Source organism: Parus major, chromosome 2 (genome assembly GCF_001522545.3).
Source record: "Parus major isolate Abel chromosome 2, Parus_major1.1, whole genome shotgun sequence".
NCBI lineage: Eukaryota > Metazoa > Chordata > Aves > Passeriformes > Paridae > Parus > Parus major.
The window spans coordinates 129,939,922-129,952,852 of record NC_031769.1 but is presented as its reverse complement, the minus strand read 5'-3'; the positions used below and the strand labels follow the sequence as shown (position 1 = coordinate 129,952,852).

General features: G+C 37.8%; 1 protein-coding gene across 10 annotated transcripts in view; it reads right to left on the bottom strand.

Moving 5' to 3' along the window:
- The window catches only part of VPS13B (vacuolar protein sorting 13 homolog B), a 422,306-nt gene that overhangs the window by 42,020 nt on the left and 367,355 nt on the right, over positions 1-12,931 (bottom strand). For all 10 annotated transcript variants that reach the window (XM_015617450.2, XM_015617453.2, XM_015617455.2 and 7 more), the window contains 2 exons: positions 11,144-11,493; positions 4,679-4,840 (listed from right to left, as the gene is read on the bottom strand). In XM_015617450.2, coding sequence (XP_015472936.1) covers positions 4,679-4,840; positions 11,144-11,493 — 512 coding nt within the window. The remainder of the gene's footprint in view (positions 1-4,678; positions 4,841-11,143; positions 11,494-12,931) is intronic.

Here is a 12,931-nt window from a genome sequence, read left to right as displayed (position 1 = left end):
CAAATAAATTTAAATCCCTCAGTCTGTGCTTCCTCAGAGGACTCTGCTCAAGTTTGAGTGTGGGGAAAACAACTAGTAATAACTAGCACGTTATAGACAATTTCTGTTGTCTGTTCATAAGCAAACAAACTCTGCAGAATACATTCAGGGGACTCTCACATGGATATCTGGTTTTTACATTTGCTGTGATCCCCAGTGAGACCCTACAATTGCCTACTGTCTTGCAAGACAGAATTCCTTAACTCTGAGTAAACTACTAGGAAGATCTGATCTCTTCTAACTTCAGAGTTTCACCCTATGTATCATATGCTCCAGTTCATCTAAAAAACACAGCTGTCTTGGAGACAAACATGACTTTTGATGTAACTGGGGCCCATCCCACAAAACAATGTGAAGATCAAGATAAGGAGTGCAGACTGGATCCAATAATAACGTAGGAGCCAGTGTTGTCTGTAGAGCACAGGAATGATGTATCTTCTCTTCCCTTTTAATGATATCTAACAGACCTCTAACTTTCATTAAAATCTGCAAAAGGAACTCACAAAATCTGGCAGCTTTACATAGAATTGCATAAAGCCTCAAATACCATCAGTTTTGGACCTACCCCAACTGGGAAAGGGACTATATAGTTGGGGGTGTCTTATCCTTAAGGGGGGGGCCAAAACCTCATGAAATCTGCGGAAAATGAGAGGGATGGAGTCACGAAGAAGAGTGAGCATCGGACCTCAGGCTTATTACTGAAATATTAGCCAAACTAGCGAGACTTGCAGGAATCAGAGTGAAAGTTAAAAGGGAAAGGTTAGGTTCCCTGAAATGTAAAGGATCTGGGCAGAGAAAAAATGAAGGAAGCAAGGAGCTTTAAGTTAAGCCAAACAGTTGGAGGGACACCATCAAGAGCTGATAAATCCAAATCCTTGGTGTGGATAGCTGTTTTCGCAACATAAAATAGTTGAAATTATTTTAATTTTAGCCTATAGTTTCATTAACAATAAAAGTAATTCTAAATGTAAATAAAACATTATAAAACTATCAGCTAAAAAAAGTATTTTAGGTGTATATATATTTAATTGTGTTAGATAATTTAGAAGGACAATTACTGCATCTCTATGCTTAATTAGCAAAAGAAAAATGGAGTATTTTATTGATGTGAATGTAAAAGAAATACAATCCTTTTAAAACTATTTATTTTCATTTAACTGAACTGCCTTGCCATACTAAAAAAACATTTTGCAGAGGTTAAATAAAGTATTTCATGGCAACCGCTGCTTCTTAGTGCCTGTGTAACAAGAAACATGAGCCAGCCAAAGTTGTGCAAGTTGGTTTTCTTTCCCAGTAAGAGAATGTGGTATCTAAGACCTTGTCCTAACTCATTTTATCCCCAAGAGTAAGTCAAGTAAGTCAAGTATGAACTAATGCCTGGAGGGAAGTCCCTGACTCCAGAAGTATGGATTATTTCACATTTATCTTACAATCTGCTCTCAGAGTTCTTAAAATTCACTAACTTGGCAAGTCAGGAATTATCATGAGAAATGAAATAATTTCATAACTATGAAGTCATCTAGCATTCCATGAATATGACACTCAGAGGGTTTGTCCTTGCTTGGGCATTATTCTGACCTTTGGATAACAAGCTGCTAGATAGTTTTGCATGGAAACAATTAGAAAAGTGCCATAGTATAACAGGGACAACCTGATGCCTTGACTGAGTTGTTGTTTTCATTTCAAGGATTTGTATTAATCATTAAAAAGATGTACATGACAACATTTGTAATAATATTTAAACAAATTTGTTTTGCATGATTTAAAATGACTAAGGCTTGTACTGGTTAGATGAACTGCCATTCTGAATGCTGTATTTACAATGACTTGTATTGGCAATAACCAAATGAATAGGCTTACAGGGGAATGCCAAGGTTCTCTCTTTACAAGACTTTTGTAAAGGAAATTTGTTTCTATCTCAACTGTGCATAGAAAGCCTGTGTTCCCATATAGTTTCCGTGAAATTACCTCAGTGCTGTTTTTTTGTCTCTAAATTTCCCGGCAAGACATGGCTGTTCAAAAATGTTAAGAGAGCAAAAATCATCTTGAAATTATTCCAAAGGTTGGGACAAGGGAAGTATAACCTCCCTACTAGAAGAGCCTGCTGGCCAGCAGTGTGGCTGAGTCAGGAGTCAGCTGTTAGCTTTGCCATCTCCTGGGATGTGGGAATCCATCACGACACTGCTGACTTTTTATCAGCCCAATTTTTCAGTGAATCTAAATCTGATCAGAGCAAAACAGAATGGGGAAACCCTTTGACATCACCAACTGTTAGCTGAAGAATGAATATCTGAAAAATTAATCTGAAGCTCCTACTGTCACCTCACCCACTCCCTTATGTGTGATTTGGTTTTCTGATGGACTTTTCCGCCTCTCATCCTGCACTTTTGCTTTTCATTTAGTAAGAAACTTACATAGCAGTCATGAAAACGTTTTGCAGTGCTCAAGCCTGTGACTGAAAGCACAGTGGAAGTTTTCCAGGTGCTGGATGTCTATTGCCATATATTCTGATGGTGGTTTTTAGCAGTTCATTTGCAACTAAGAGAAAGTATCAGTAATAAGATGTCATTTTAACTCTTTGACTTTTCCCTTGCTTGAGATAATCTTAAATTTTAAAACTCTTTCCTTTTTGCACCATTACTGAATAATTATTTCTACACTACTATTCATTACAACACCATACTTAGAACTACACCTTCAGTAGATCTATCTAAAATGAAGATTCTCACAACTGAGTAATTTTATGTAAGTAACCAGAAAATGGAAGTAACAAATTTTTATGAGGAAAGCCTTACTTAGTTCTGGTATTATTTACATTGCTTTAAATATTTCTTTCTTCTTCCATGTATTTATGAAAAGGTTTAAATGTAATTTTGGATGGTTTCTACAAATGCAAGTGATAATTGGTTATGAAATATAGGTTACACTTAGTTAGCTTTCTTTCTTCCTCACACAACCAAAGGGAATTACAACACCTGTAATCCTGTGATGAGTGGGGATCCTGTCTCACACCCTGACACATGCCCAGCTGCACAGAGCGCAGTCACCACTTGGTTTGCTCGCCCATGGGATGGGGTATCACAGGCATTTTGTGAGAAAACATATCTTTTTTTAAAACATGGAAAGGGACATACAGTATTCCAGAGTCTCAAAGTCTCCAAAAGCCACTCTCTGTCACTATTACACCAGCACACACTTTTTACAACAGCTCCTCTGTTGCTGGGCTAAGATGGTCCTTTATTAGCTTGGCTTCCTCTTAACTTATGCCCTGACTTCAGTGTCAACTGCAATTGTTTACTCTGGCAGATTTTGCTCTGCACAGATTACCACATTCATGTAAAATTCAGTAGTTTTGCATATCCATCAGCTGACATGTGAATGAAAACAACAGTAAATTTGCCATCTCTGCCTTCCAGTGTAACTTGAAACTTGTCAGCAGTGAAAGTGGGCACAACTCCTGTTTAGAATTACCATTCAAAATTTGCCTTCTTTCTCACATGCTAAGACTGGTATTTCCTAGGGCTCCAGAGGAGTTAGGAACTCCCATTCACTACATTCCTCCTCAGATCTGTAGAAATTTTAGTAATTTTCAGGGCAGGACTACTGCTCAGCAAATGGGGTGGCACAGGTTTGTAGTTTCCTACTCAGCAGGAGCTGGGGATATACTAAGAAAAGAGAAGGAATGGGTTTGCTGTTTCATAAACACTTTTAAAATTAGATTTAAGTTCTTGTCCTGTCTTGAATTAAGATGAGAAGTCTGTTTTTCACCACCACCCAAGTGTTGGTCTCCTCTCCCAAGTAACAAGTAATAGGACAAGAGGAAATGGCCTCAAATTGTGCCAGGAAGGTTTACATTGGATATTAGGAAAAGTTGCCTCATGGTAAGGGTTGTCAAGCATCGGAACAGGCTGCCCAGGGAATGGCTGAGTCACCATCCCTGAAAGTCTTTAAAAGATGTGTGGATGTGGCACTTAGGGACATGGTCTAGTGGCAGACTTGGCAGTACTGGTTTAAAATCACTCAATGATTTTAAAGGTCTTTCCAACTTAAATGATTCTACAGTTATATTGAAACACTTCCCAATGATAGTTTAAAAGTATTTAATTTCAGTTTCAGTGTTTATCCTTTAAACAAAAAATCCAATAACCTAACAACTGCATTATTTAAACTATGTAAGTGGGGTGTTTCTGACAATTTCAAATCTTTTTAAGGCAAACACTAAGTTGAGATCTTTGTCCAGTTTGACCCTGTTCTGCAAACCTTTTCAGTGAACAGATGCTTCTGGTAAAAACAATTGGTTAAAAAAATTCCCCAAACCTCTAATGTACATCTCAGAAAACACGGATCACTTAGTTATAGAAACCTGGCAAGCTGTCTTTCCTCTTTTCAGAAGCTTCACACAACTGCTTTGTTTTACAAAAAGTGCACATCCAATTCTACCCTTGAGTAACTTTTAAAGACTTCTGGCTTTTCTCACACTTTGTTTACCTTTTCTCTGTGTTGCAGCTCCAGTGTGTGACTCCTGAAGGAACTGGAGCTTTAGAGATAGTTGAGACCACAGAGAAAACGAAACAATCATTGCATAAAGCCACCATCAGCTTTAGCAAATGCTGCCCTGGAAGGGCTGTTTCTGACATACCTGTGGGGACTTGTGCGAGCGCCAGCTGTACTGGTGGCTGTGGAGAGTAGCCAGCAAAATATTCTCATCAGTATCCACCTGGCCAAACCTCAGCGTCTCCTGGGTGTCATTACAGATCACAAAATGGCTGAAGACAAACTCCTCTGCCTCAGGGCATCGGTTCTGAAAGGAAAGGGATATGAAAGCCAGTAAGAATCAATGTCAGTTGCAGGACATTTGGCAGCTGCCTGCCCAGTGGCGACTGTTACAACACAGAAATGCAAGATCTCTTCCCTTAGCTTTGGCCTCATAGTAATCTCTGCAAAATCTAGTTTCTGGGCTGACAAAGTACATCCTGAGACTTAAAATATTTTACTTTATGTTTCTCTAATGCAAATCTTAAAGATTTAAAACTACAATGAAACTAAATTTTCTAATTTGGGTAAAAAACTTCAATAACATTAAATTCTATGGGAAATGACATTACATAGGGCAGACAGGGTACAACAGGCTGAGCAGAGACGCATGAAGAGGTTTCTTATTGCTTGACAACTGAGCTCTCAGGCCAACAAGTTTACAGTTCCTCTTCCCCAGCTTCTGCTTCTACTTTGAAATATTGCTGTGGATCAGCAGAAGATTCCCTTCTTCCTGATACCACATCACTTGAAAAGACAACTAAAGAAAAAAAAAGAGATGTGAGTAGAGTATTTTCACAGTTCCATGAGGCTAGTTTGAAAATGCATCATGCCATTTAATAGGAAAAAAAAAAAAATCACAGGTTTAAAAGTATTTTAGATTTTGCAATATCTTTTCTCCAACATCTTTCCATCCCTCTCTTTCTGCTTTTTGTCTGGCTGCTTGTCACTCTGTTGACACAATGAGACTATATGATAGTCATAAAAATTGCCATAGCTACAGGTCTTCTATCCCTGAAGGCACAAATTATAATCCCCTGTATGGGAGAGGTCAAAATGTGACTGACAATTTGATTTGGAGATCATCTCTCATATATCTCTGCCCTAGTCACTAGTGGGTGGGCACCTTCCACTGACAAGCAGCTATCTAGCAACTGCAACAGTTACTCAAAGAAACCAACATTTGGACAGCCTTTATACAATTTAATGGTTCTAACACAAAATATGCAATTTCTTGTGGTTTTTGCTACGTCTTATTGACCTATCTTCTCTCGCATGCTTCTATGACAATATTTTTCTATTGATTGGTTTCCCTCTTCATATCATAGCTCAGCTACTCATTTCTCATCCTTTCTTCCCATGATGCTTTCTCTAACTCATGGAACCTCCATGGGTTTTGAGAGCTGATTCTGCTTCCCCTCTTGTTCTCTCAGTGGACCTTTTAAATCGACATTACAAAGCTAACACCTTCCCTGTGTCTAATCATACGGATCCCTTAGCTCTTTGATAACAATGTGCCTGCAAAAATTCAGAGACCAAGCAAGAAATATTTCCTCATAGATTCCTATGCAGCCTTAGTTATCCTTGAAAACCAGTTTGGTACACTGCTTGTAGCACATTGCTGGGTGATGCACATGGAAGTTTTTCTGAGAAGTGAAGTGTGCAAGGTATGTCTAGCTTAGCATCCTTGAATGTACATTCACTACTGTTTACTCCAGAAGAACCTAAGGTGAATCTACAGGCAGAATCACAGGATGTCTGGGGCTAGAAGGGACCTCTGCAGGTCACCCAGTCCAATGCCCCTGCTACAGCAGCTTCACCTAGAGCAAGCTGCACAGGATCCCCTACAGGAGCTTTTAAATATCTCCAAAGAAGGAGACTCCTGGGTAAGTTCCAGCAACTGATCACCCTCACAGTAAAGATGTTTTTCATGATGCTCATATGTTTCATGATGCTTCCTGTGTTTTAGTTTGTGTCTGTTGCCTCTTTGTCCTCAATCAAGGCAGATTGTAATTCCTTTGGTAACTGAGTGTCAGAATGATTGCCTGGGAGTGTTTGTGCAAATATTATTCACCCTAGGAATATTTCAGCATGAGAATATTTAGATTAAAACTTCTTCCCAAATCTCATTACTTCTTCTGCATAAGATCAGGTATCTTTTGTGAAACAGGAGTCAGGTGAGCATAACCAAAACTGCACTTCTTCCAAGCAGCAAAGCTCATTACAGAGCACTATATCTGTATCATGTTCAGTAGCAGATCTGAGTGTGCTAAAGGCTGACGTTTACAGTGTCCCTTCAGAGTGCAGAGTTTATTTTGGCATTTTCTAGTGCAGGATCTATGACTTTTTACTGTCAAGCTGCCATACCCACATACCCATAAGTCTACCGCAAATATATATATTTTCCTGTTACAGCTTTGCAAAATGTTCTTTTTAAAAGGGAGGATTTACTTTTAAAATTTACTTTTAAAAAGTAAGAATACTTACTTTTTCTGTAAGTACTTTTCTGTACTTACAGAACTCAGCATGTTGTTAGAGTCAAACCTATACACAGTCCCAGGGGAATTTAAGAAAAGCTTTTTCTTTTCACTCCAATATATTTTCTAGCTGATTACACAGATATTGAAAGAACAATAAGATGTTGAACTTCCTTCTTTTTACCTTACTAGCTAACTTAGTTTCAACAAAGTAAAGAAAAACTGTAGGTTTTTGTATTTCCCAGAGGGGAAAGAGAATCCAGTGAGTTTTTGGCATGCATAGAACTTCTAAATTTTGCTTGGGGAATGTTATCCTATCAGGAATTATTTGCACACATTTTGGTGCTGATGAATGACTGCCATTAATCATTAGTCTTGAAAGCTAGATTTGCTACTAGAATCCAATGCTTTTAACAACAATAGTTTTCAAAGTTAAGTGAAGGAGGTATATTAGGCTCAATTTTATAAGAGTTCCAAAGTTTTAACCAAGAGAACACCGAGATTTGCATAACAGGGCATTGCTCTGTGCTGCCAGTCTTAAGAGAAAGCTATTGATGCCTCCAGTCTTGATAACAACACATGACTAAAGGAACATCAAGGAAGTTTTGAGGGTGCTTTAGCTTAGTGTGGCAACTATGCACTGGACACCCATGCTTCTTTGTCCTTGGGGATCTGCAGCAGCATCCTGTACCCATCAGAGGGAACTGGATCCTACATTGCTGCTGAAGTCTGACAGTAGAAGCTTCTAGAGTAAGTAGAAAAGGAGTGGGGAAAAAAAAAAAAGTCAGCAAAAGGATGGAGTGAGGAAATTTTGATTGATAAAAGAATGTCTAGAGAAACCAGGCATAATAACACCAAATAGAACCAGGCTATTTGTGTGGCAATGATGTTGAAGGGCTGACTGATGACTCCAGGAGCTGAAAACACCTAAGCGTGGACTAGGAAAAAAAATCCCTCTCTGAATTAAAACAGCAAATCAAATGCATCAGCAAAAGATTAACAGCCTGAATCAGACACAGATTAGGGTCAGTTTCTGGGGGACAATTTCCTGCCCCTCTTTAGATCATTTTTCAGCTGTTCTTTTCTCTCAGAGAGGCCTGGAAAGTGTCTCTCCTTTTATTGGTCTTTCAAGTATTTTGTGAATTCTATTCAGAAAGAGGGGAAAACATCCCACATAATACTTGTCACCAGGCTTTCCCTGTCTCAGGACTTTTTGCTTGTGTCTCAGCTCACAGCTATTTCAAAGCGTTTCTGGATCTGGAAAAAACCCACACCATAAAAGCCTAGGCCTCTTTATATGTACAAAGTTATTTTCATTGTGCTTCACAAGCTACTGAAGACTTGTGCAACAATTTTCTCTCAGTCTCAAGTACACACACAGACACACACACACACTCTATCACCTACTAATTTTATTTTTTTTTCACAGAAAGTCTTTTGTAATTTATCTCCCTTGAAGCCCCTCTAAGAGAAAAGAACAGTTTCCTCAGGATTCTTTAAACTCCACTCTCATAGTAATGTCAGCATTATCAGCTAGAAACCTGTGTCCTTTCCCTTTGTTCTTTGTCCTTATTATAGAAAGATGGGAAAACTACTGTGATCAAGGATGTCATTTTGACTGATCCCAGCTCATTAAGAAAACTTACAGAGCTGCCAATAGAAAGGTTAAGCACCATGCAGACATTGAGGAAAAGAGGTTCTAGTGGTCTACAACAGGTTTAAACAGGAGCTTTTCTAACTTCTGAAGAGTTTGGGAAAACAGTTGCAATGTGAGACCACAAAGGAAAAGGTTTTTCCCAGAAATAACACTTTGTACCATACCTGGGGAGCTGTTTCCTCAGCTGACTCTCTGTCTCTAGATACCTCAAAGCACTAAGGCTGTAAATTCATGAAGGCTTAAATGCCCAAATAAAGGGAAAAAAATACCACACACTCCACCAAAGTATATTCACAGAAGACATGCATTTTCTATCCCACTTGATAGTCTCTGTGTTATTATTAAATAATAAAACTAAATTAATAAAAATATTGAAGTTCCTTGTCCAGGTTTAATTATTAGACCCATTACTCTAGCTTTGTATTTAGATATGCATTAGCCAGTTACTGCTTGTAGTTAAACAGGGATTTCAGATTAGACAGTGAAATATGTCAAGAGGGGAAACTGTTTTTAAAAAGTGCTAATCCTCTCAGATTTTCAGCATGTGACTTAGAAATATAAAGCCTGGTATTTTTTAGGCTTAATGAACTTTCAAAATGTTCACCATAACTTAATTAAAAAAAACCCCAAAAAACAACAACAACAACAACAAAACAACCAAAAATAACATTAACAACAAAAATCCCTCCAACAACAATCAGTCCATATCTAGGAAACAAAGACACTGACAGAGGCTTCTGTTAATTTTGAACTCCTGACCTAAAGGTGCATGGCCAAATTGTTTCATGCTTCATCTGTCTGTCAACTGACTCCAACATCACTTGTTGCAGATTTTAACCCAGTAAAAAATATGCGGAGAATTCAAATAACTCTTCCCAGTTATTAAATTTATGCTTCTAGTTGTAGCATTTATATTGCATTTTGTGTGAACGGCAAACATCAAACAATGCTTATTATTGGGAAATGCATTCCCTCCCCATTCAGGGCATGCCAACCCCCTCAAACTGGAGATAAAGTCACATAAAAAACATCTTGGCAACAATTAATTTAATAAGCCATTTTGAACCCACTTGCATGTTAACTATTCCCTAATTTCAAAGTGATGCAAGTTTTTAATCTCAAACACTCTGGGCTAGGTACCCACCACATCAGAACATGGTGGCAAGTACCCCTGACATGGGAGGAAACGAGAAAATTACAGCAACAATTACAGAAGTATATCCTCCTGTGGCTCATGTTAACATTGCCAAATCCATGTATAAATCAGTACCAACTATTCATAGAATGTACCTGTCAGCAATATACCATGCGACATATGGCTTTACTTAATCAAATATACAATTCCATTTTTTTCAACTCAGAATATTCCTTCAAGGCACAGAGTAGTCAGTCAGTCATTCACACTGTGATGTGGTTTAAAACATTTAAATATTTATGCACCATATTTTATTTATATGTATAGTTATGTCTGAGAGATCTTTTTTTCCCCCCATCCTAAGAGGAAACTGACCTTTCTGAAGGCCATTTTGCAGTAGTTGCCACACATGTCTTAGATGAGGGACTAGTACTAAGTCAGAAATATTTTGGGTTTAAACAGCCTACCAAGGACTCTCTTATACTTTCTATGTTTGTTTTTTATTAAAAGCATTGTTCAAAATATGACAAAAAACAGAAATTGGAGCTACAAAGATTTTTGTTCACATTGATATTTGAGCCAGCTGTGAAGATTTAAATCACACTAGATCTTGTTTTATGAATGTCCTTTTGCAACAAGAAAACCATGGAATGCCCTTAAAAAAGAATTTTTTGATATAAAACAGATGTTTTATCCTTTTTTGGGGGCTTTGTTATTCTAGTGCCATGATAGGTAATTAATTCCCAGGCTCCACATAGGTCTTCAGGCAGATGAAGAGAATGATTTGATTTCAAGGCTATAGTGGAGTAAGGGAATTACAGGCCTTTGAGGGGTCATTGCAGAAGCAAGTTTCTTATCCTGGGACTGGATTCAGCCATTAATGCTGCTTGCACAGAATGTAATGTGAAACTAGTGTTGAACTTCAATAAGGATGGAAGTAGTAGCTGGAAACAATATGTGCTGTTGCTCAGACTGAGCTGAGCTGATGTACCATGCAGCACTCACCTTTTCATAAATTAATGGAATATTTTGCATTTCAAGACCAGGGTTTTGATTATTCTGATATAAATCCATGTAGTTTCACTGAAACTCAGGCCGTTCTGGCTACATTTACTTTTACATATTTTTTTCCTAATTTTCATTGCTATCTCAGAATTCATGTTTATTAGGCAAACAAATTTTCAGTATCAGTTAGGGCTTTTACCTCTTGAAATACTTTTAATGAAAGTAGTTGATATTCTAATTTGCTATTAAATTAAACACAATAGCTACATTTTATTTCTCACTGTTGTATTTGCATACCTGTTGCCAAGCTTGAATTGCTGTATTTAGAGAATGAAGTGCATATTGGCCAAAGCTGATGAAAACAGGGTCAACCATTATCGTGCAGTCGAGCAGCCTTCCTGCTGTGCTGCTGGAAACAGCAATCTGCCCCCAGATTTTGAAAGGTTTCACAACACTCTGCATGGTCACATTTCGACACTCCAGAAGTTTACAGTCAGCTTGAGTCGAAAACTGGATCTCCTGGAACACTGACTCATCGTTCCACTGACGAAGATATACATGAGGCTCATCAAAGGAAATTATCATGTATTCTAGTTCAGATGGCATGTTCTTATCAGATAAAAATGGCTGAAGAAACTTTGGTGGTGCTGAAAAGTAAAGGAACAAACAAAACTAGAACATCACTATTGCTGCATTCTTTATGTTTTTGTAAATTGTGTTTTTACTGCAAATTGTATTTTTACTGCTTGTACATAAGATGAAAACAAGTAAATTTATCAAAGAGTTGACATTTCTGAAATCTGAAATGAATCCTGTTCATACTGTTTGTTAGATGTAAAACAGTATCATAATTAACAGCAGCTGCAAACAAAAAGTATCTGCAAACCAAAATCTTTTCATAGTAAATAAACCAGCCAGAGAAACTGCTTTATCTACACACTGCTCAATGTTTCAGATTGCCACCTATTTGGAACCATATTTCTGTGAGAATTTTTGCTACAGTAGGTGTATATCATATTCCACACATAGCACATTACAAACACAATAAAAATTAGCAACACAGTATTTGCTGACATGTGACTGTGCAGGCCAACAGGCTCCACATTGGAAGTTGTCTTTGCTGCAATTATGGACAGTTCAAGACCACAAACCCACTGAAATGCGACATACTACCCCATAATACAAGAAATGAAACAAAGCAGTATCCTGAGACTAAAGCTTGAGAAATGTATCACAAAAAAGATTTTATCGCGTTCGCTTTGCTCAGTCGTGCAAAGCGCTGAGCACTGAGGCAGCAGACACTGTGAGGCACGTACACCCCTTGTGTAACATTAAGCATGAGAATATTTCCATTGATGTTATTATTTATGTTGCTGGAACTACTCACATGCTTAAAATTAGCATATGCTCTAGTGCTCTACAGATTTGGAACCAAAACACTCATCCCTATCCAGGATCAAGCCCGGTTAATCTATAAACTGTAATGGATACAACAAGTTTTGTGCTCCCTTTGTGTATAACATAGCACAAAGGAGCCCCAAAACTTAAGGCCTTTAGATGCTATAACAACAGTAACAACAGCATAAACTCAGTCATTGTTGAGAAATAAAACAGCTGTGTTTGATTTTAATCTGATTTTTGCCTTTTCCAGTATATGCAATTTTAAAGACTGAGCATCTGGAATCGGACTGTAATAGCGAGGAAGATTACGTACTGATAGAGGTAGCTGATAGAGAAGAAATTATTTTCTAGCCATCGAACGTCAGTCTTGGTATGATTTGATAATGAATATATTATAATACTCGCAGAAACACAAGAACTACACACAATGAAAACTGTCCCTGTCAAAATTATCCAAGAAGTTTGCCCATCTTCCATAGAAAGCATTCCTGGCATTTGAAAATCAGGCAATAATCTAAAGATCTCTTGGAATGTATTTGCCATTAATGCAATGACAGAGAGCACTGAACAAAACCAGATGTAGCTCCAAAAGTGATCATAACTGAAATAACTTAAATCTGCAGTTCTCAGAGCGCTTCCAAGGAATTTTTACTAAGCGGGTTGCAAAATCTTCAAGTATTTTAA